Source organism: Leguminivora glycinivorella, chromosome 24, assembly GCF_023078275.1.
Source record: "Leguminivora glycinivorella isolate SPB_JAAS2020 chromosome 24, LegGlyc_1.1, whole genome shotgun sequence".
Classification (NCBI taxonomy): Eukaryota; Metazoa; Arthropoda; class Insecta; order Lepidoptera; family Tortricidae; genus Leguminivora; species Leguminivora glycinivorella.
Genome location: NC_062994.1, coordinates 8,074,783 through 8,100,761, shown reverse-complemented (window position 1 = coordinate 8,100,761; position 25,979 = coordinate 8,074,783). Strand labels below are relative to the sequence as shown.

The window sequence follows — 25,979 nt, the reverse complement described above, 5'->3', positions numbered from 1 at the left end:
ACAATATCGTCTAATAAATAATCGATAAGTAGTTTACAAAACACGTTTAATTATGTATAGGGGTACAGAATTAGACAATGTATAAACGAATATGTAGCAAGTTATAAAATAGGCATAGAAAAATTCAAAATTTAACAATTTGTTTACAGGTATTAATTGACTCTTTATAACTGCAATCTTTGCAATTAACTGTTATACATCAGAGTCTTGCCTATCGTAAAAGAGTGAATTAATATATTATTAACAATACTACGTTTCAAGGGGAGGATCAACTAGCAATTCAGACTTTTTAAAACAATATCTGCGATACCTATCCCCTGCATCAACTGGCATGTGGTCTTCTATTGCAGATATTTCATCAAAGATATAAAAAACGTTCTTTGAAGCATGTTTAAATGTACGCAAGAATGCACGATACCATGGTATAAGACTTGGCCTTGCTAAATAGGCCCAAAAAAACCACAATAAAACAGATATTATTATAATTTGCCAAGCAAGATAATAGTAATATGGTGCATTAATCGGATGTATACCACATAAGCAGTTTAATTTTAAAATGAACCAGTGTATTAGCATGCAAATCAACATGTTTTCGTTAAACCCACAGCATAGTGTACATAACATATTCCACATTCTGGTACATAAAATATGAGGAAAGAACAATAACTCCCAATTAGAAAGTTTAAAAAAATTGTATCGGCAGTGATTATCGGGAACTGGGATAGGCCACGTTTTTAGTTTTGCTCTTCCGGCGCAAGGGTCATTTGACAATGTGGGCATCGAACGTGACGGCATTTTTGTGATAAACTAATTTTAAACAATAAAAATGTAAAATATTCAATCTCAATCGGTGAGAAATTTATACCAATTACGAACAAGTGACAGTGGCATTTGCTAGCAACATTATTGAAAACGTCAACGTCAAAGTCTCTAATTGTTTATGATTTCTTGATTTTGATTAGTTTCAATAGTTTCTTTTATGTTTCTTTTCTTCAGTTTCTTGTTGACCATGAAGGATTAGGTAGCGTAGCTTGAAAAATTAGAGCTTTATTTACGTTCTATCGCGATATTAAGCATGTAAAAGTAGTGAAAATTTACCACCAGCTAACGTGACTGTTATTTTTCACTGCGAACCAAGAAATCTGACAGGTAAAAATAGTTTTTAGAAGTTATTGTAAGTGAAAGTTTTTGCCTTAAAGTTCCTGGAGTAAAAAAAATGTATTGCATTGACAGTACAATAACAAACTAGATTTTAGAGCTAGTAACTATTTTAATGTTAAAATGAAACGTAATAGCGTTTGGGAACGTGTAATGCGTGTTTATTGGTATTTATTAATGATGCAAACGGGTTTTGATGACCTCGGATGACGAATTTTTATGAATCCATGCTTGCGAAGTATTCTCCTTGAAAGAAGGTTGTCTTTGCTCTAGCCAATATAGTTTTTTGCTTCACTTTCGGGATTTTTAATACATTAGTTAATGTTTTCTTTTAAATGTAATATACTTAAAATGTAAATAAAACTGTAGTCTGATATTTGAACACCAATTAAGTAATTTATTATTCTGCTACAACAGTAAAAAAGCAGTACTAGTTAAATTTATTGAAATAAAAAATTTTACTTTCACTTTGTTGTTCCTTTTGTAATAGATATTCAGACATAGGCCTAAGATGGCAGTGACAAGCAGCAGCCATAGGTGGAATAAAAAGCATTGCTATATCAGCTATATGTCTTGCTCCAATCTATGGCCACCGCTCACTGCTGCTACCATATTGTGGCCAGGCAAGCGGGCCGTAAGGCAGTTCTTCCAATAGACTATATAAAAAAGATAAATACTGTCATATGGCCAGCAATGTAGTAAAAATGCATTTAAGGTGTAAACAGCCCGCTTCTAAAATTCCTACAAATGTCGGTCTTCTTCTTCTGACATCCGGTCTGGCCTAGCGCGTAGTGACACTGCCTGCTAAGCCGCGGTCCCGGGTTCGAATCCCGGTAAGGGCATTTATTTGTGCGATGAGCACAGATATTTGGAACTATAAAAAACCTATTGTTGCCAAGTACAGGTGCGCATGCGCACCCGGTTGTTTATAAACAACCAGCTAAACTGAATGCTTCTTTCCTTATTAATTAGATAAGAACTGTTTAAGTACCTACTTAGATATAAATTTAGATTAATACCTTTATTAAATAATAATACCTACTATGTAAACGAGCGACAATGGCGGCAGATAAACTGTTAGCGGTTTTCACTCGCTGTTCAAATGTAAAACAAATAGTATATGTGTTTTTAGATAAAAAAAAAACAAACAGTCAATCTGTGTAAGATGTCCTATAATATTTATTTATTTATTCTTCTCCTTTTTAAGGGACTATGTAAGGCTTCATAGCTCCTTATGTATCACTGCAACCATTTCTGATCTATTGTGATCAGTCTGATCAGTTAAACTTTTAAAAACGTTTTCAAAAAAGAAGAAGAAAATTGAGTTTTTATTTTATTATATAATGTTTTTTTTTTAAATAAATAATAAATAAATAAATAAATATTGGGGGACACCTTACACAGATCAACCTAGCCCCAAACTAAGCAAAGCTTGTACTATGGGTGCTAGGCGACGATATACATACATATACATAGAAAACATCCATGACTCAGGAACAAATATCTGTGTTCATCACACAAATAAATGCCCTTACCGGGATTCGAACCCGGGACCGCGGCTTAGCAGGCAGGGTCACTACCAACTACGCCAGACCGGTCGCGTTTTATACTACGTCGGTGGCAACCAAGCATACAGTCCGGTGCGGTGGAAAGCGGTTACCGTAACCTATGGACGCCTGCAACTCAAACAGTGTCACATGCGCAGTATCACTCAGTCACTTTTAATAAAAAAATATTTTATAAGCAAACCTTTGTGTGATCACTAGTATTTGGAACTAGTATCGAGTCCATGTCTTATAGTTAAATTTATTTTTAAAAAAGATAATAATTTTTTTTTGTGTAGATCACAACCTACCAACATGGCAACACAGTTCGAAACAGAGTAATACTAAGTATTTGTTATTTTTTTAAATGCATCCATTTTAGTCTTCTAATGGCAACACAGGTTCCATTCACCGTTCAAATTCGGAATACAAACCGCCGGGCCCAGCATATCCATGCCCGAAAGAGAATTTGCAGCTTTTGCATCCATGCGTGTGTGAGAAAGGGACAGATGCGGGGCTGTATGTGAGGTACATCTGAACTCATTTTATAAGTTTTTTTACTTCTGATTAGAGTTTAAACATCTGCAATCGACTGCTACGCCGCGGTCCCGGGTTCGAATCCCGGTAAGGGCATTTATTTGTGTGATGAGCACAGATATTTGTTCCTGATCGTGGATGTTTTCTATGCGGTATTTGTATATCATATATATCGTTGTCTGAGAACCCACAACACAAGCCTTCTTGAGCTTACCGTGGGACTCTGTCAATCTGTGTAAGATTGTCCTATTATTTATTTATTTATATTATTCAGAGAAAAGTATTTTGTTAATTTTTTTTTTAAATATTATAGGACAGTCTTACACAGATTGACTGAGCCCCACGGTAAGCTCAAGATGGCTTGTGTTGCAGGTACTCAGACAACGATATACATAACAAATACTTATATATGTACATAGAAAACATCCATGACTCAGGAACAAATATCTGTGCTCATCACACAAATAAATGCCCTTACCGGGATTCGAACCCGGGACCGCGGCGTAGCAGGCAGGGTCACTACACTCTACCGGTCGATTCAGTTGCCTCATGTAAATTTCAGGTGTGAAAACTCAGGGTTGGCAGTACTGAGCGTTGGTTTAGGCAACATAGCGGGCCTAGGGCTTCCTATAGAGAGGCTGGAGATCAAACAATGTCCTATACGTAAGTACTGTTTGAAGATGAGAAATCTTTTCCAAAGTAAATTTACAAGTGGTGTTACTGCCTTGGCCGTGGGTGTGTAATGATTGGTATAACTTTTTTTGGTATAATAACATTTGGTATAACAACATTTCGTATATATTTAAAGGATATAATCACTCATTTGACATAATTAACATTTGGTATAACCACAAAATATCTACTTTTATTTTGTATAATCATTATTTCGTATAACACTTATTTGTAATAACCGTTATATGGTATAACTATCTATTGATATACGACTAGTATAATATAACTAGCAAACAGTATAAAACATTTGATGAATTAATTTTAAGGGATCACAGTTCTAACCTAACCTAACCTACTTTTCTGATAGCAGTACATATGTTTAAGGGTCACAGTTCTAACCTAACCTAACCTATTTTTCTGGTAGCAGCGCGTTGTGTGTAGGGGTCACAGTTCTAACGTAATCTACTTACCAGAGTAAATGATGGATCTAATTTATTGTACAATTGTATTTTTTTTAACTGTGCTTTAGAAATAATTAGTGTTATACAATTTATTTATTATCGGATATAAGCATTATACGCAAAGTATGTTATAATAAATGTTATTCGAAAAAATGAACATTATATTAAATAAGAATTATACAATTTGTTACTATATTATTTGTTGTTATATGATTCAATAATTATATCAAATGATCGTTATAATGACTAAAAATATATCAAAAAAAGTTATATCGATCGATACGCACCCCTTGGCCGTGAGTTCAAGTCTCTGCTATGGATGCGTCTGGTATCCACTAATCAGCTTAGTCGAATCCGTTCCCACTAGCGCTATGCTTTATGGAACAATGAACATGATTGGTGGATATCAAAATATAAAAAAAAAGTGCTGGTGGCCTAGCAGTAAGAGCGTGCGACTTTCAATCCAGAGGTCGCGGGTTCGAACCCCGGCTCGTACCAATGAGGTTTTCGGAACTTATGTGCGAAATGTCATTTGATATTAGCCAGTCGCTTTTCGGTGAAGGAAAATATCGTGAGGAAATTGAACTAATTCCAATAAGACCTAGTTACCCTTCGGGTTGGAAGGTCAGATGGCAGCCGTCTTCGTAAAACTAGTGTCTACGCCAAGTCTTGGGATTAGTTATCAACAGAGGGCGGAAGTGCTCATGGCAAAAATAAAACGTCAATAAAGTTGGAACGTTATTTTTTTATCGACTGTCGATAAAACTGAAATTATCAGTATACTGTTGAGTGGTTTTCGTCATAAGTAAGGCAAGGATACTTTTTTATCCATATGTTGTCTGTGTTTCGTTTTGGATTAACAATACAACACAATATAACTTTAACCATTTTTTTCAAACGTGAATTAGGGTCATCTAGCGTCTCGCGAGCGTCGCGTCGGGCCAACTTGAGTTGAAGGGCTAGTGACAGAAATGATAATCAAAGTCAAAGGTCATACAATTTACTTTTAATCTAATCAAACAGGTCAAAATCAAATGGTCGAATAGCTAATCAGAGGTCATGTTAAAGTCAGAAATGTAAAAGGTGACTGAATTTATCGATAGCTGAAAATGTCGATAAAATTTAACGTTCGAACTCTATTGACGTTTGATTTTTGCCATGAGCAATTCCGCCCTCTGGTTATCAAAGCAGACCCAAGGCTCCTATGAGCCGTGGCGAATGCCGGGATAACGCAAAGGATGATGGTGGATATCAAACACATCCACGTATCGCATCTCTGGAAGGGCAATGCTTGTTCAAAAGTTAAAATTTTCGTAAAAAGTTCAAAGGCACACTGAGAGAAAATACAACCAGTTTTCATGTTCGTTCAACAAATTTTTTGGTTAAAATAGCGCCTACGTGCTCTTTGGTTCAAACAACAAGCTACTTGTCATTTGAATCGGCAATATGTTTGAATCAACAAGTCGATTTTATAAAAACAACCTGACACATATTGTTTTAAACATACGTTTGGCTGATTCAAACGGATAAACCGCAACAAGTCGAACTTGTTAAATTCACAATGTAAATTTCTCTCAGTGCATTTTCGCGAGAACAATCACCAGAAATATTTTTTCTAAGGTAGGTAAATTTTATGTTTTCCTACTCAGAATCACGAGCCCTTTCGATCTGGGACAAAAAACAAGAGACAAAAAAATGGTCCCAATATTTTCTATTATCATATTTTGCATACTTTCCGCTTCGTTACCATTTTGCAAAGTGTTCAAAGTGTTTGAAAAATGGTAACCAAGTGGAAAAAATAAATTTGGGGCGCTTTTTTCCACCTAGTAGGATGAAAAGAGCTCCTAATTCTGCGTAGGAAAAACATTAAATTTACCTATTTTAGAAAAAAAGTTTTTGAATCTTTTTTCGCGAAAATGCCCTCAAAGATGATTTTTACCCTTACTTTTTTTCAGAGAATCTATTCGGACCGCTTTTCCACCGCTCATCCATCCGAGTACTACACATAAAAGACGCCCCGCTAACAACTATAGATGAAAACGCCTTCCTGGGCGTTAATAGGACTCTGCAAGAACTTTATTTGAAGAATACTGAAATAGTTGACTTTCCTAAGGACGCTTTTAAGGTACGTCTCTGCCTTTGGCTAGTCTGTGGCCAAGAGTAAGCCCATTTAAAAAAACCGGCCAAGAGCGTGTCGGGCCACGCTCAGTGTAGGGTTCCGTAGTTTTCCGTATTTTTCTCAAAAACTACTGAACCTATCAGGTTCAAAACAATTTTCCTATAAAGTCTTTATAAAGTTCTACTTTTGTGATTTTTTTCATATTTTTTAAACATATGGTTCAAAAGTTAGAGGGGGGGGGGCACACTTTTTTTCCTTTAGGAGCGATTATTTCCGAAAATATTAATATTATCAAAAAACGATTTAAGTAAACCCTTATTCATTTTTAAATACCTATCCAACAATATATCACACGTTGGGGTTGAAATGAAAAAAAAAAATATCAGTCCCCACTTTACATGTAGGGGGGGGGGTACCCTAATAAAACATTTTTTTCCAGCTTTCTAGTGCTAACGGTTACTGAGATTATCCGCGGACGGACGGACGGACAGACAGACACGGCGAAACTATAAGGGTAGGAACCCTATACGTTGACTATACGGAACCCTAAAAAAAGCACAGATGTAGGAAGGAAGAAGATCGGACATGCGGGCGATTTGTATTGAAATCGCCTGTCACAAGTTCTTGAACCCACACACACTTGTAGACGGACGCTCCTATTGGGCTATTGCGCAATACACGCGCACCATTTCCATGTCTGTGTACAAGTATGTGTAACACATAGAGAGTGTAACAAAAATGGTGGTGATCCGTTTAAGGGCGTATTCAGTATCGTATTCTGATCAGATAAAAGTAAAAAAATTTTTTCGCATAAAAATTTTCTTTTTTGTATGGGCCGGGCCGCGAAATCGGCCGAACCGCCATACAAAGGTAAAAATATGTTTCGCGAAAAAAAAATTTTTGTTCTACTTTTTGTGATGAGAATACGATACTGAATATGCCCTTAAAGGGATCACCACTATTTTTGTTACACCCTGTATGTACATGCGAACGACCAGTGAGTCATCACGCACAAAACTGTACTTATCGCGCGTTGATGTCTTTAGTATGAATACTGCAGTTGTAGACGGTCAACCAAATTTATACACACATACATACATACATACAATCACGCCTGTATCCCATAAAGGGGTAGGCAGAACACATGAAACCACTAAAGCTTCAGTGCCACTCTTGGCAAATAAGGACCAAATTTATATTTGTGCATAATATTTTAGGCGGCATAAAGTTGCAGTTTGCTTTTTGATAGCGAGTCAGATGTTGGGGATGCAATATACCTAACACTCCTCCTCGCTTCGCTCGTCGTCGTTAGGTAAGGGGGCTCTAGGACAGTATTTCCTTTTCGATAGCGTGCCATAATTCTGCTCTTGTAATACTATGCTATACGGTTATTATGGTACATGAAATTATGCTAAATCAAATTCGACCAAAGTAATGTTCTGTGGAACAATATTCTGCCAAATGTGTCGTATGCGTGGTAGTAATAATGCCAACTAAGTTTTCTGCAAAATTACCATTCGACCGAAGGTTTTTCTGCGAAACATGTTATGCGTAGTGTGTTTATTTATTTTATTTATTTAAACTTTATTGCACAGTATAAATATACAGTTACAAAAGGAGAACTTAATGCTACATGGCATTCTCTACCAGTCAACCTTTAGGCCAAACAGGAGACCAAAAAAGGTGCGGGATATGTAAAGAACACTAAAGACTTGATTTTATTGGAGTACTTTATAGAAAATATAGGGACTTATATCAATATATTTATATGGATGCTCTGACATCGGACATACAGGAGGAAGCACCCTGGTGTATGCTGTTCGCCGATGACATTGTTCTTGTTGGGGAAAATGCACTTGAGGTCCAGAGCAGACTGGGAAAATGGCAAGAAAGACTGGAAAGTGTGGGACTGAAAATCAGTAGAACCAAAACTGAACATATGTTCTGCGATTTCGGTGGTCTATCCAGTTTTTCCCCTATTGCCTTAGATGGTGTATACCTACCAGTCTGCTCCGACTTCCGGTACCTTGGGTCATTATTCCAAAATGACGGAAGCATCGACCGTGACGTGAAAAATAGAATAAATGCGGGATGGATGAAATGGCGACAGGTCTCAGGGACAACATGCGATCGACGGATGCCCCTTAAACTTAAGGGGAAAATCTACAAGACGATTGTGAGGCCTGTTGTATTGTATGGATCTGAATGCTGGGCAACAAAGGTGGAGGATGAAAGGAGAGTGCACGTAGCGGAAATGAGAATGTTGAGATGGATGTGTGGAGTGACCAGAATGGATCGGATCAGGAATGAGTATATTAGGGGAAGTTTAAAAGTTGCGCCTATAACGGAAAAGATGAGGAGTGGCAGGTTGGCGTGGTTCGGTCATGTAATGAGGAGGGATGAATGTCATATAGGCAAAAGAATGTTGGAGATGAAGGTTGATGGATGGAGAGGGAGGGGTAAACCCAAACAACGCTGGATGGATTGTGTGAAAGAGGATATGAGGAAGAAAGATGTGAGTGTTGAGATGACGAAAGATAGAGGAGAATGGAAGAGGAAGACGTGTTGTACCGACCCCACATAACGTGGGATAAGGGTAGGAGGAAGAAGAAGAAGATATAAATACCTAACTATTTAAGAGACTAATAACTACAATAAATACATATATTATTAATAAATACAAATAAATTACATATAGATTTACATAAATATAACATATATACATATAGGCAAAAATGCCAGGTCAGAAGTACTCGAAACCGACGAGCGTGTATGAGAAACGTTATGAAAGTGTGTGAAGCGAAGGTGGCTTGTCAGGATCGTAGTAAATGGAAATCCGTGATCTCTGCCTACCCCTCTGGGAAACAGGCGTGATTATATGTATGTGGTACTGAAAATCAGCGGTCTTGCTGAGTCTCATCCATTTTACTGCACACACATCTGTAATTTTACTTACTAAGTTTTTATAAGTCCTTACATGTCCATTTTGTGCTGTGTTAGTAAATAAATATCTTTTTTTTTTATGTATATATGTTGTGTTTCTGACTAAAATTATTCTGCCAGATGAGAGTAACCCTTTTATTTATTTATTTCCAGATACTAGGAAACCTATCTATACTATCCATAGACGGTCACCGAATGACCAAACTGGGTAAGGACATATTCGCCGGCAGCGAAGCCATCGGTCGGCTGGAGAAACTGCACATTATCAATGGATTGTTAAATGATATCCCTGTTGAGGCTTTTCAGGTAAGATCTTACACACTTTTGATATATAACCACAAAATTAAAATTTTGAAAAAACCCCGTCTGCGACATAGTAGACCGATTTTCATGTAACGTAGCTAAGAACAGGACTAACTCAGCTTTTAGACAAAAAAAAACGAAATCTACCTCTAAATCGGTTCATCCTTTCGGGAGCTACGATGCCACAGACAGACACACACACAGACAAACAGACAGACGGACGGACGGACGGACAGACGGACAGACAAACTTATAACACCCCTTCGTTTTTGCGTCGGGGGTTAAAAATAATTAATATTAATATTATAGGAACTTTTCTCGACCAAATCGGGGAAATATTGCAAAAAGGCCAGGTGCCGTAGCCGAATGGCATTTCAGCGACGCGAAACGAAAACGAAATGCCGCGAAAAGTAGTCTGGTTCTGTCGCGCCAATACGCAAGAGCGATAGAGATAGATATCTACGAGCGTTTCGTTTCGTGAGCGTTTCGTAAACGATTGTGCCATTCGGCTACGCAAGTACGCACCCGGGTCAGAAGTAACTCGAAACCGAGCTTGTACGAAGCGAAAGTGGTTTGTCAGGATCGTAGCGAATGGAAATCCGTGATCTCTGCCTACCCCTGTGGGAAACAGGCGTGATTGTATATATGTGTGTAATATTATAGGACAATATTACACTGATTGACTAAGGCCCATGGTAAGCTCAAGTATGCTTGTGTTGACTCGTCATTTAGATAAAGATATTAGTATACATATAATATACAAATATTTTCCCCTCACTAGCTCGGAAACACGTGTTTTGTCCTTTAATACCATCGGGTAAAAACGCATTTTATCCACTAGTGGGTAAAGTAAATTGACCTTGAATAAAGTCAAATTAACTGCTTTAAAATTGATAAAAGTAGGTGAATCTAGTAATAAAGATGATTTACCAGGTCCTGTGGAACTACTGGAAGCAGTGATCAACGCATTTTTTGCGTTGTAGTTTCCTCGCTATAGTGAGGGGAAAAGTTTTGTGTTACACTCGGGTGCAAATGTATTTTACTTCTCGTGTGTTAAAAAACTCGCAAGTTCAGGATTCTTTTCTCGAACCACTCAATCCTTTCACTTGCTCGTTTTTCAATTCCACACAAATAACTATTAAATACATAGAAAACATCCATGACTCAGGAACAAATATCTATGCTCATCACACAAATAAATGCCTTTACTGGAATTCGAACCGAGCGCCTTATCAGGCAGGGTCACTATCCACTAGGCAAACCGGTCGTCAAAAAAAGAAGTGCTTTTTTCACGAAAGAAAAACTTAGGCTACTAAAGCCCAAAGGTATGACGACCGGTATAGCCGTGCGCACCCTGTCTGCTAATCCGCGGTCCTGGGTTCGAAGCCTGGCGAGGGCATTTATTTATGTGATGAGAACATTTGTTCCTGATTCATGAATATTTTCTATGTATTATAAGTATGTACTTATTTTATCGTTGCCTGGTACCCATAGTAAAAGCTTTGCTTAGTTCGGGGCTAGGTTGATTTGTGTAAGATGTCCCCAGAATATTTATTAATTGTTAATATTGTTATATATTTCGTTTCAGAATCTGAAGAAGTTGAAAACTCTAGATCTACACGGCAATAGACTGGCCACTCTGAAAAGAAATCAGTTTAAGGGTCTGCGGGACACAGAAGTTTTAGATATAAGGTACACGCATACATACATATAATCTCGCTTGTATCTCATGTTCATGTGCTCTGCCTACCCCTTTAGTAGGCAGAGCACATGAACTACTAAGTTCCAGTGCCACTCTTGGCAAAAAGGGGTTGAAAGTAATCCAAATTGGGCATTTTTATAAAATAGGTAAATTTAATGTTTTTCTTACTCAGAATTACGAGCCTTTTTCATCCTACTAGGCGGAAAAAAGCGTCCCAAATTTATTTTTTCCGCTTTGTTACCATTTTTCAAACACTTTGTACTGTGGTTACAAAGTGGAAAATTTGTAGTTTTGGGGCCAATTTTTTGTCTTTTGTGTTTTGTCCCAGATCGAAAGGGCTCTTGATTCTGAGTAGGAAAAACATAAAATTTACCTACCTTAGAAAAAATATTTCTGGTGATTGTCCTCGCGAGAATGCCCAATTGTGACATTGCAGTGACAGGTTGCCAGCTTCTCGCCTACGCCGCAATATAACCCATATCCCACAGTCGACTTCTACGACAGCCACGGAAAGAAAAGGGGTGGTGAAATTCTTAACCCGTGTCCACACGGGGGGGTATAAGGTAGTACTTCATTATGCAATAAACGGTCTTATTGGTATGGGACATAGCCAATATTTTACCTCTTTTTTCTTTAGCTTACTCATGGAGGACTATTACGTCACTAAATGCGGATTATTTGTATAGGCATAGTTAAGTGACATCTAGCGACAATCACGGCACTAAGCGTCTAAACTTTCAACTTGCTTTTATTTGTATATTTTTTTCTTTCAGTTACAATAATATAACGAAGCTAGACGGCCAGCATATCGGTGACCTCACCAAACTAGGCTGGTGTAATGTGAGCCACAACCTTATAGGAGAAATCGCCAGGTAATATTACATTACGCTACAAGTGCAGAAAAGAACTCCTTTCGGACGTGTTACTGGATGTTATAAATGTTATACAATACTTTTTTTTTTAATACCACGTCGGTGGCAAACAGGTATACGGTCCGCCTGATGGAAAGCGGTCACCGTAACCTATGGACGCCTGCAACTAAAGGGGTGTCATATGCGCGTTGCCGACCCATTAGAAACTTGTACATTTCTTTTTTGAAGAACCCCATACTATACATATAATATAACATTTTATAACAGAGTGTGAAAGCACCATTACGCCACAAGTGCAGAAAAGAACTCCCTTCGGCCGGGTTTTAATCGCCACTCGTTTTGAATTATCTCTTCGCACGTGTATCGTACAACGTTTTACAGTATGGCCATTTAATTTCTTGACATAGCTGCGTAATGAGTTCATTACTTAACTTACTGCACTAGTGCAGTAATATAGCGCCATATGTACTGTAAACAAAGTTGGGATATTGCACACAAGTTGCAACCCCATCGCCCATAATAGGGATGATGACTACATAAAAAAAATGGCATTCTGTTTAGTCCGTCAGTTAGATCATCCAAAAATACTGAACACATATTTTTCGCTTTTTCTAATTAATGAAAAAATACAAAGATATGGAGCATCAAAGTTCCGGAGTGGGGGCTTGTGACGTCATTTCTAAGTAAAAATTGTACCTAGGCGTGACGTCACGCGAAACTTCAACGCACTGTACTGTCGCCATTTTCCGTTTACGAGAAAAAAGAAAAATACATGTCTAAAATTCTTTGATAATCTAACTGACGGACTAATTAGTTTTTTTTAGTCGTCTCGCCTATTGAACTCATATCCCACATTCGACATCTACGACACCCACTTGAAAGGTGGTGGTGAAATTCCTAACCCGTCACTACACGGGGCAACGATTTTGACCGCCATGTGGCACCGTAGCTCCTAAACGGGTGAACCGATTTGGATGCGGTTTTTTTAGCGATGTTTCTGATGTGCGAGTTTTCTAGCGATGGCTCTTAGACATGTTCTCTTCTTCTTCTTCTTCTTCTCAGCATATTTGCGTCCACTGCTGAACATATGCCTCTTTCATGGATTTCCATTCTGTTCTGTAAGCGGCGGTTCTGTGCCAGGTCGGCCCTGCCGTCTTTTTGATATCGTCCGACCATCTGGCTCGTGGCCACATACACACAACACACACACACATGACGTGGTGGTAAACATGTTCTACTATAACCTAACCACAAAATTAAAATTTTGAAAAAACCCCCGACCGCGACATAGTAGACCGATTTTCATGAAACATGGCTAAGAACACTCCCGACTAACTCAGCTTTCAGACTAAAAAAAACTAAATCTAAATCGGTTCATCCGTTCGGGAGCTACGATGCCACAGACAGACACACACACACACACACACACAGACAGACAGACAGACAACATATAACACCCCTTCGTTTTTGCGTCGGGGGTTAAAAATCGATTCATTGATTTTCTGCTTTTTAAAGGTTTTTGTGTTGAGGGTTTTCAATTTAATTAATCAAATAATTACACTTAAAATTTCAGGGGTATGTTCGCGCGAAATACAGTGTTAAAAGTTCTTCACTTGGATAACAATAAGATTAAGAAGATAGACACCAACAGCTTCAGAGGAATGAGGTTTTTGAGGTGAGCAGAATAAAACGTGGGGCGTAAGTTGAATATTGCACACGAGAGTAAGATAAATCGTGAGGGCTTGCCGGAGCTATTTAAAGACTCGAGTTTGTAATACGAGTATGTGTTCTAATGCCTTGAGTATTGTAAAGAGTACTATCGTACAGTATGGCCACTCCCGCTCCCCGCTGAAAGTGCCGCCCACTCCCTCTCGGTTACCGCCTGTCAAAAACGCAAACAGTCGACCTGTCATATTTCACTCATACAAGCATGGTGCGCGTTCACCTACACGAGCTTAGACTGTGTGCTAGGAATGCGCCTCTTTAAAAACATAAAACTCCCGTGAGACTCAGACATATTTAAAAATATTTTAAGCGGGTTACTCACGTATTAAGTCGATAGAACGCTCGACATGTTTCGATCCATTTCCGAGGATCTTTTTCGTTTCCGAGGGCTTGCGACCGCAGTATGCGCCGCGCTCTCGACGCGTAAACTCGGGGTCGCTACTCTTGAAAAAGATCCTCGGATATGGATCGAAACATGTCGACTTAATACGTGAGTAATCCGCTTAAAATATTTTTAAATACTTGCAATATAAAAAATATGTAAAAAGATAAACAATAAATAAATATGGTACTAGAAATTCCGTAATTCCCTAGGAGGAACAATTTTATTGTCCTATAGGTATCCGCCTGTGTCAATTAACACATTTAGGGCCAGTTGCATCAACCACATTTGACAGATAGATCATCGTCACGCAGCAGACGTCTATGGAACTTCCCATATAATAAAATTTAACGAACGCCTTAACTGTGACAGACGGTTTGACGCAACCGGCCCTTAGTGTGAGAGTGTGATGAAAAATACATAATAGCATCCTTAACCCTTCAAATTCTTTATAATTATTTGATGCTTTATTTAGGCATGGCATGAAATATAATATTTAAGGTACGACCGGTCTGGCGCAGTCGGTAGTGACCCTGCCTGCTGCGCCGCGGTCCCGGGTTCGAATCCCGGTAAGGGCATTTATTTGTGTGATGAGCACAGATATTTACTCCTGAGTCATGGATGTTTTCTACGTATATAAGTATTTATATATTAAATATATCGTTGTCTGAGTATACCCACAACACAAGCCTTCTTGAGCTTACCGTGGGCCTCAGTGAATCTGTGTAAGAATGTCTTATAATATTTATTTATTTATTTAAGGTACAGAACAGAGGTACAGACAAGTCCTTTATTTAACAAAAACTTCCTCTTGACAGACGCCTCTTCCTCCAAGACAATATGATCTCAGATGTCGGTCGCGGAGCCTTCTCTTCCGTGACCAGAATAGGAACAGTAGACCTGGCCAGAAACAAGATCACCAAGGTCGACTACCAGATGTTCCAGCAGGTCAAATATGCTGAGGTAAGTTCAAGACAACATGAACTCAGATGTTCGTCGAAGTGTCTTTTCTTTAGTAACTCTAATAGGAACAGTAGACCTGGCCAGACACAAGATTACCAAGGTCGACTACCAGATGTTCCAGCAGGTCAAATATGCTGAGGTAAGTTCAAGACAACATGAACTCAGATATTGGTCGAAGTATCTACATTTTAGTAACCAGAATAGGAACAGCAGACCTGGCCAGATACAAGTTTACCAAGGTCGACTATCAGATGTTCCAGCAGGTCAAATATGCTGAGGTAAGTTCAAGATTAAATGAACTCAGATGTCGGACGAAGTGTCTTCTCTTTAGTAACTTGAATAGGAACAGTAGACCTGGCCAGAAACAAGATCACCAAGGTCGAATTTCAGATGTTCCAGCAGGGGCCCGTTTCTCGAAAGGTACAAGTGTGTTTCCATGGCAACCCATACGATTTGACAGCTCGAGCACTTGTAATACAAGGCTTGTACCTTTCGAGAAACGGGCCTTAGGTCAAATATGCTGAGGTAAGTTCAAGACAAAATAAACTCAGAAGTTTAATTTATTTGGTGTAGTTTTCACACATATCTATCAACCATAACCTATTCTATATTCTTGTATTTGAATATACAAAACATTACTTCATGAGTAACTATCGCGGTAACCGAAGACAATATTATATACAAAATAATTTACTAAAAGGTCTTTTCCATTTCAGGTTATAAACTTAGCAGAGAACCAAATAAAAATAATAGAGAGCCAAGCCTTCACCGATCTCTACCTAGCCACCCTCAACATTTCTCACAACGAGCTCTCTACCATAGAGAAGGGAGCGTTCCAAAACTGCCAGAATTTGACCATGTTGGATTTGAGTTATAATAATATTGTGAATATTAGCAAGGGCGCGTTTGACGAGAACAGTTACGCTGGAGAGTTCACAGTGGCGTATAATCAGATTGTGGATTTCGCACAGGTAAGTCCTTTCAACAAGATTATTTAAAAAAAACCGGCCAAGAGCGTGTCGGGCCACGCTCAGTGTAGGGTTCCGTAGTTTTCCGTATTTTTCTCAAAAACTACTGAACCTATCAAGTTCAAAACAATTTTCCTAGAAAGTCTTTATAAAGTTCTACTTTTGTGATTTTTTTCATATTTTTTAAACATATGGTTCAAAAGGTGTTCTGCCTTTTCTCCGAACTTACTTAGTCCGAATTTCATTTGCCAACCAGTTTATTGCAGATGATTTATTTGGCAACCCATTTATAGCTAATTTTTATGTTGCCACGTTTTATTTGGCCGAATTATATTAAGGCCGATTATGATTATGACATTACAACTATGGCATAACTATTACTTATAAAAAACATCACTGGGGCAAAAAATTATTACACGAATAACATTTTGTCAAAACAACAGTTACCTTTCCATACACAAGGCAACATTTGGCATCCCACTCTTATCGGTTACCATAAAGACGAAATTTGCTTGTATCTCTATACAAACTGACAAAGTGTCACATTTTATCACCTATAAAAAATATTTTGCCTTTTAATGCGTTTTCACACTATCCGATTCGATATCGGGTATAGGATGTATGTCAAAGGCAAATGTCAAAGATGGCGCCTTTAGTATATGGGATATCGGTCCTACATCTAAGAATAATTTTGATAAGAATTATTTCACAGAGTCCAGTTAGGTGCGACGACGAGCGAAGCGAGGAGGAGCGTGTTAGGTAGACAGTGACAAACAACCAGAACTGACTGGTTTTTCTATCTTGCTTCGCTCGCGATACAGTCCCATTTAATAAATAAAATTGCTTGATAGCAATTATTTCACAGAGTCCAGTTAGGTGCGACGACGAGCGAAGCGAGGAGGAGCGTGTTAAATAGACAGTGACAAACAAACGGAACCGATTTTTTTGTTAACAAAAATCTATATATGCAATAAAAACATACCTGTACAAGATTTGCCCCAAGTGAAAGTTGCATCCTTGTAATATTATTCCATCAAAATTCGATCGAATACTTTGTATGGCAGCATTCTCAAAGTCTAACACACATACTTTTGGCATCAGATAATACCATGTTCATTTCCATATTCGATTAATAAATCAAACATTAAATCGTAAGAACGTTTGTCTTTGTTAGTGAATAAACAAAAACATTAACGGGAACGTCTTCTTATTCTCAATAAAAATATTTCCATGGATGGAAAATAATGCAATTCATTTAGTCCCGTTGTAATACATATTAGTAATTATCCTCTTTTTAGGGTTCCGTAGTCAACTAGGAACCCTTATAGTTTCGCCATGTCTGTCTGTCTGTCCGTCCGTCCGTCCGTCCGTCCGTCCGTCCGTCCGTCCGTCCGTCCGTCCGCGGATAATAATAATAATAAATTGCATTTATTTCGAACAAAAGTCCATATTTTGTTAGTAATACATTAACACTTAGATCTAAGGTTAGTAAAGAGACATAAAATTAAAATTAATATAAATTTACACACATTGGGGCATGTAGCTGCACCCAATGCCTCAGCAACGGTGAGTCCCACCGGTCAGCCAGCGTGCACAGGATGGCATTCGAGCTGGCGCGCCACCTCCTCAACATTGAGCTACACCGCTTCCTCATGATCGCGTGGAAGCCATCGATCCGTCCCTCCGCGAACATACCCGAGGCGCTACAGTACCGCGGCAGCCCGAAAACCACCCTGTACGCGTTGTTGTATTGCACCCTCAGAGCGCTGTATGCCCGCTGCGTATAGCTAACCCATAGACTGCACGTGTAGAAGGACTGGCAATATGCTTTAAAAAGCGTAGCCTTAACTGTCTTAGTGCATCGTGCAAATCTACGGGCCAGCATATTGCAACGCACAGCCAGCGCTCTGCGTTCCCTGTCAATGTCCATATTGTCGCACATGTCATCAGAGACCCAGTGGCCCAAATATTTAAAATGCTTTACTAGCGCTAAAGGAGTGCCACAAAGTGTTACAGGGGGCACTTTGTACGTTTTATTACCCGCTTTAAATAGCATCAACTCACTTTTGCTCGCATTGTATTTGAGCCCATGGGCCTCCGCGTACGTCTCGCATATGCGCAACAGGCTAAACAAACCACCCACCGAGGGGCTGAGCAGCACCATGTCATCCGCATAGCTTATGTTATTAATGCGTACGCCGTCTATGGAGCATCCAACGCTGGCACTGCTAAGCCCCTCCAGTAGTTGGTTCATATATAGGTTGAACAGGCGGGGCGAACTTAACCCCCCCTGCCTCACCCCACATTTCATCCTATATGTCCCCGAATATGCTCCAGCCCACCTTACACTGTTATCTTGGTTATCGTACCAGTATTTAAGCAGCGAGGTAATTTCGTCCGGTACATCAGTTTCATGTTTTAACTTATGCCACAACACGTCATAAGATACGAGATCGAATGCTTTTGACAGGTCCAAGTAACAGGCATAGACAGGCGTTTTTCGGGCCGTGTAGTACTGGACAGTCTGCTTCAGACATAGTATTGCAGATTCGGTAGATAGGCCCGGTCTAAAGCCGAACTGAGTGTCATGCAGGCGGATGTGTTTATCCAGCTGTTCGTCGAGCAGACTGTCCAGAACCTTAGCGATAACATTGGCTAACGAGATAGGCCTGTAGTTGGACATGTCAGAAACATCGCCCGTTTTGTTCTTAACTACTGGGACAACTACAGTATGCATAAGCTCATCCGGCAGGTAACTATGATTTACACAAAGATTGAAAAACAATGCTAGAACTCTAGGTAGGTGTACACCCGCGTACTTCAAATGCTCTATGCTAAGACTGTCCTTCCCAGGAGACTTTCCTCGCACCATCTTATTAATAACTGAGGCTACCTGTTTAGCAGAGAAACTTACAATATTGGCTAGCGGATATTTCTCAGCATCGCACATGTGAGACGCGGGCGACAACGGTGATTCTACCTTAAAGTGGCGCTGAAACGCATTGGCTATATCACTCGGCTCATGCAGGCCCGCTACACTCACAGGCAGTGCCGCCCTAGGATTTAATTTATTCGTTGACTTCCAGAATTTACCAAACTTTTTACTTGAATGTTGTTGCGCAATAATGTCCATTCGTATCTGATCTTGATTATTTTGACAATATTTTAGCTTAGATTTGAACATTCTTTTAGATTCATACATTCTAGTATACACGTCCCCTGAAACCGGTTTGCCGCACGATAACCACATAAGATAACATAGCCGGGCCTGCCTGTGAGCACAGCTGACGTGCTTATTCCAGCCGGGTATGTACCTATGTTTCTTAGTTTTAGGCGAATTATAACAGAGTTTCGCTCCCTCCGCAAGTATACATGTTATATTTAAGTACATATTATCCAAAAGTGACCTATGATGTTGATCAAGACACATTTTATCTGCACAGCTAGTAAACACGGAAGGAAAATTTATTTCTCTAAATTTTGTATTACAATACTCATGAAACCGTTCTATCTGTTTATTATCTCTTTCACCCCAAACTACTTTGTTACAAGCAACAGGAGATATTATAATTTTAGGCACAATGTTCGTGATATTACATTCAATTAACAAAGGCAAGTGATCAGACCAATAAACATCCTTATCTAACACGTAGGTATTCACAACTGCTTGCCGCGCCGCACTGGTCACTATGCAGTGATCCAGCCATCGTCGGCAACCATGCGCGTCACTTATAAAAGTGTAGGTATTAGCCGGTAACAAATCTATATCTACGCACGACCAATTCTGTTCATAACTAAAGTTCATTAGTTCAGAGTAAAACTGCTCACCTGGATGCGAATTAAAATCCCCAAGTATAAACACAGTTTCCACACCACTACTTTCAATTATCGCACTAATTTCACTGAGACAATCTATGAACTCCGTTAAATTGTCGGCCGAGGCAGTTGGCATGTAGGCTGATATGATTAACAACGCCCGGTCGCTAAGTGCGACTTTGATCGCCGCGAGTCGCGCACTATTACAAACTATTACCGATACACATGGGAATATTGTTTTGTTCCATAGAAGGGCCACTCCTCCATATGGCCTGCCCCTCAGGACTCCGGTCGATGTGTCGACTGCCGAGACGCCAGTGTATCCGAAGTTTGAGCTTATACTTCCCAAGTATGGTATATCGTGCGGCAGAAGCCACGTTTCCTGCAGAGCGATTATATCAGCCTTGGAACAGAGCTTTCTCACACATTCAATAGATCGCATAATACTTTTACAGTTAAAACTTACTAGTTTCGTGATACTGGCCATTATTATTAATATTAATATTATTAGATTTATTTAGCCTCATCTGCTGCATGCCTCTCTTTGAAATCATAAAATAGGCGAAACAATATGCCTTCAGGCCAGAAACCATCGCTCATAAACATTTCCATTTTATGATTTGGCACAAATATTTTAAATGCATTATAGTCCTTTATTTTTTTCATATTAATTTTCACTACTGTCACATCTAAGCCTGACTTCTGTTTCACATAATCCGCAACTTCGTTTTCCATTACATCTTTCGACACTTGATAAATATATATTGGTTTCTTTATATCGGCGGCCTTGAACTTATCGTTAGCGCCCACGGTCGCATTCCCTCTTTTCCCAACAAACCTGTTCCTTAGCCTTCGTTTTTGTGCTAGTTGCCATTGCTCATCCACTACTTGCGATTTCCACTCACCACCACTCGCAACCGTAGCAAAAGATAATGTTTGTTTTGATTCGGTATGCACAGGCGCAAGTACATCTGACGGCTCAACGGTCGGCATTTTAAACTCGGGTGCATGATGAGTCATCGCCGCGTTACTAGGCGCCTTATCTCTGACCACCGTATCGTTCCCAGCTGATTCGCTCAAGTCATTATCCTGTATGTTCGTTGAAACTTGATTACATGAGAACGGCTGTTTAGTATACATGTCTGCCAGTTGGTTTTCAGGATAGGTGGCAGTCTTACTGGTCGACCTAGGTATGCTATTATTGACAGGCTCACAGCACGTAGGCGGCAAACCCATAGGGCCGCTGTTAAACTCGAAACTACTTGATAATCTCAGTAACCGTTAGCACTAGAAAGCTGAAATTTGGTAAAGTTAGAGGGGGGGGGGGGACGCACTTTTTTTCCTTTAGGAGCGATTATTTCCGAAAATATTAATATTATCAAAAAACAATCTTAGTAAACCCTTATTCATTTTTAAATACCTATCCAACAATATATCACACGTTGGGGTTGGAATGAAAAAAAAATCAGCCCCCACTTTACATGTAGGGGGAGTACCCTAATAAAACATTTTTTTCCATTTTTTATTTTTGCACTTTGTTGGCATGATTGATATACATATTGGTACCAAATTTCAGCTTTCTAGTGCTAACGGTTACTGAGATTATCCGCGGACGGACGGACGGACGGACGGACGGACGGACATGGCGAAACTATAAGGGTTCCTAGTTGACTACGGAACCCTAATAAAAAAACTACTACATCTACCAAAAACTAGTAAATCCACCAAAACCTACTATGTACAGTCATGTTTATAAAACATTACTAAAACATTATTCATAAAACAGTTACTGGACAAAGAAAAAGTTAAAAAGTATTTTGTCCCTTTCTCACAAATACATAAGTCAACATGACAGAAAGGGACAAAACACTTTTTAACCCTTAAATGCATGGTGATGTATATATGCATCACATATTTGATGGCCTGTGGCTTGATGTAGCTATCCAAAATCACATTTATAGCTGAATTATTATTCAGTATTTATTATTATTTAATAAATAATTAAATAAATTAAATAATATTATGATTTACTATTTATTAATTAAGGATAAAGATGAAATTGCGGAAAAGTGTGAAAAAACAGGATGATGGCGATTTTTAGTATGTGATTTAGGATTTAGGCAGATTTTTTCGGAGTTAGTAATTAGTTTATGTTTAAACATTTTATCATGGGGGTTCCACAAATAGTGTACCTTTCTTATAGTAGTCAAACTTTACAATTATACTTACCAATAATTATATATTCATATAAATAAGTTTTGCCCTATTTAACTTTTCACACTGATTTAGTATTAAAATCGGTATTAAATATTTTTTTTATTATTTTTCCCAGAGTCAGAAAACCACTGTCTATCACATATATTAATAATATCTCGTTAAAAGAAAAATTCATGCAATTAAGGGTTAACTAATCAGTTCAGTAATTTTTTTTATCAACTTCTTGAAAAAGTACTTACTTGAAACTTCATATATGCTGTAAAACGTCGTACGATACTCGTGCAAACGCAAAGAAATAATCTCGTTGCTCAGGACGAAATTGTCTCCCATATGAGTAATCTACTATACAAGGACTACTGCGATTGCAGAGTACGCTGGTTCGATTCCAGCCTCAGGCACTGATGGCCTTGGTCACTTTTTCTTTCATAAGCACAGTATAATAAACAGTACTATCGTACATTATGGCCACTGCCGCTCCCCGCTGAAGTGCCACCCACCCCCTCTCGGTTACCTCACAGTTACCGCCTGTCAAAAACGCGAACAGTCGACCTGTCATATCTCACTCATACAAGCATGGTACGCGTTCACCTACACGAGCTTAGACTGTGTGTTGGAACGCGCCTCTTTCATATATTTGATCGCCAGTGTCCGAGATGTGTCATAAGTGTAATTTATTTCGCCACTCATTTCTAATTCTCTTTTTCTACTCCCGAACTGTTATTCGTCATTTACATGGTCGTGCATAGATCTTTAAAACCCTACATAAAAGTCTATTCCCCAAAGCCAGCGTACGCCGGTTTTCCGCGCAAGCGCGCAGTATCGAAAAAACTGAAAACGCATTGTTTGGCTCTGTAACCATGGCAACGCATTGTTATAACGATACTGCTCGCGTGCGCGGGAAGGCTTTGGGCAGCTGAGCTGACAGTGCAAACCTTTGCGTCAAAATACAGGAAACAGTGTGATTTTTACGAAAGTTTCTTGAATAGAAAACTATTAAAAACTAAGTGCATGGTCGTGATAACAGTATTTTATGCAACAGGCGTTTAAAGGAGGTCAAAAAAGACGAGTGGCGTGGGTAACAATGTGAGGTGAAGCCGAAAATTGTTATTAAGACGCCACGAGTATTTTTTGACTCAGTTAAACACTTGCATACAATACTTTTTCTACGACAATGCACTTAGTTTTTAATAGTTTTCTTGAATAACTTTCGTGAAATTCACACTGTTTTCTGAATTTTGACGCAAAGGTTTGCACTGTCAGCTCAGCTGCCCAAAGCCTTCCCGCGCACGCGCGCCGTATCGTTATAAGGCGTTGCCATGGTTACAGAGCCAAACAATGCGTTTCAGTTTTTTCGATACTGCGCGCATGCGCGGAAAGTCGGCGGACGCTTTTCGCACTTGTGTCGTAATTATTTTCTTTCAGATCCCCATACAAAACATGTCCGGCATAAGAGTCCTGAACGCGTCGTACAACCAAATCGTGAGCGTTCCAAGATGGCGTTCCCCAAACTGTATGAGCTCCATACAGTTGATATTTCACATAATAATATGTCGGATATACATAATGCCGTGTTTCAGAATTTGTTTTCTTTGAGGTAAGTTATGAGTGACTCTTATATGTATCATCTAAGACATATACACCGTGTTTCACTTAACACTAAAAACCTGAAAACCGTTTATTCAGAATCGAGAGTAGAATCGATTGAGCTACATCTTGATGGGGGTAATATTTTGTTTAAATTAGTATTATTCGTTATTTTTTATGTGCCTATTCTATTGTATTCGTAATACAACATTGTGTATATCGCATTGCTAGAGGTTGTTTACCTTTTTCAGTATTTAGGGGTATTAATACTGGCTGGTTACTTGGACGATTATTTTTTCCGCTACGAGTTTGACGCTGTTTGTCAGTTTAATCTTAATGTTTATCATAAATCATAACAAATTGAACTCGTACCTAATTACAACCTTATCATTTTGAATATTGGGTTTAAATTTGCTTACTGCGATTACCTGTCCAATTTGAAGTTTACTGTGACAAAGCTTTAAAGTGTTTTACAGTGACATCTTAGCTGTCTATTGGTAAACCTTATGTCGTTGCAGTAAGGTACACAAATAAATAGTTTTATGGTTTATGATGGTAGTTAGCAATTATTTTATTGAGTGTAGAGCTAAAATAAAACTATGGAAACGGATTAAATCGCGTATAATGAATTTAAAATACATCCCGACGTTTCGAACTCTTACCGCGATATATACTCAGAATGTTGCGAGAGGCCATTCAGATCAAGAAATATCCAAACAGAGAGGATGGCTTTACTTTACCACCGGCTTGGGATCCAGTAGTACATCTGATAATGGAACAAGGACGAAGGCTGTGAGGCATTTGTGTTGTATGGTGTTGGACATTTGCAGTTTGTTTCTTTGTCAATTTTGTGTAGATTAATTGGTTAATTATTTTTTAACAGAGTAATGGTAAATTTTTTGAATATTGTATAACTAGCTTTATTAATAGTGTGTGAACCTGCCTTAGAAGTCTATATTATCTGTGGTCATGGTTCGTTAATATTTCTTGTAAGTGGGTAGCTTTTGCACATTTTAATTTTTCCTCAGTCACCCGCTGACCACGAACGCTGTAAAGAGTTCGAAACGTCGGGATGTATTTTAAATTCATTATACGCGATTTAATCCGTTTCCATAGTTTTATTTCATGAGTAACTATCGCGGTAACCGAAGACATTATTATGTAGAGCTAAAAGTCAAGTAGAGCTGTACAGAAAATTAAAAATTCAATTAAAAAAAAAAGTAACCATCACATTTAAAGATGAATACTCTAGATGAGTTTAAAAAAATAAAAATCAGTTGGGGTGTCTGAGGTTTTGAGTGATAACGGAAACACGTTGTATAATTCCGTATAGACAGATAAAGTCTAAGAAAGCCGCGAGCAAAACCTAGTAATTTTAGTAAGTATGAATATCAAGATTATAATATGAGCCAAATTGTCAAAAAGAATCAAAGGTTTCAATGCCGTATCGAGAGATTGCATGTACTAATTTCATCTCATCTATTTCAGATTCCTAAACCTATCGTACAACTCGATGGAAATCATCAAACCGGCTACCTTCGGCGCCCTACCCACTCTTCTGGAGCTAAACTTGTCGCACAACAAGTTGAGAGACCCGTCGCGCGGCGGGCTCGCTAAACTGGCGAGCTGCAGGACCATAGACGTCAGTTATAACCAGCTGGAGAGGATATTCCAAATACCTATTAGTTTGAGGTGAGAATAATATTGATAAACTATAATACTATTAACGAAACGAAAGCCCACAGACTTCGCTGGTTCGGTCACTTACTTAGAATGGGAGACGATCGGGTTGTCAAGAGAGCGTTCTTGGGTCGACCGGCTGGTGGCCGTCTGGCGGATCGACCCAGGTACCGCTGGGAGGACAGTGTAGTGGCGGATCTGCGTCGGCTTCAAGTCAGTGACTGGCAAGAGGCTGCGCAGGATCGGGACAGGTAGCGATCTCTCATTTCGGAGGCCAAGATTCACTTTGGATCACTGAGCCAAAATAGTTAGTTAGTTATTAAAAAAAAGCCA

The 25,979-nt window shown here is 38.9% G+C and overlaps 1 protein-coding gene across 1 annotated transcript in view; it reads left to right on the top strand.

Moving 5' to 3' along the window:
- Positions 1–3,111: 3,111 nt before the first annotated feature.
- LOC125238993 (chaoptin-like) overlaps positions 3,112–25,979 on the top strand; it is a gene marked incomplete at its 5' end in the record, with an annotated part of 59,733 nt that continues 36,865 nt past the window's right edge. The window contains 12 exon segments of the mRNA XM_048146494.1: positions 3,112–3,230; positions 3,802–3,902; positions 6,328–6,497; positions 9,588–9,740; positions 11,326–11,429; positions 12,213–12,311; positions 13,885–13,986; positions 15,237–15,381; positions 16,098–16,352; positions 23,805–23,874; positions 23,877–23,976; positions 25,455–25,658. Of these exon segments, the coding sequence (XP_048002451.1) occupies positions 3,112–3,230; positions 3,802–3,902; positions 6,328–6,497; positions 9,588–9,740; positions 11,326–11,429; positions 12,213–12,311; positions 13,885–13,986; positions 15,237–15,381; positions 16,098–16,352; positions 23,805–23,874; positions 23,877–23,976; positions 25,455–25,658 (1,622 nt within the window).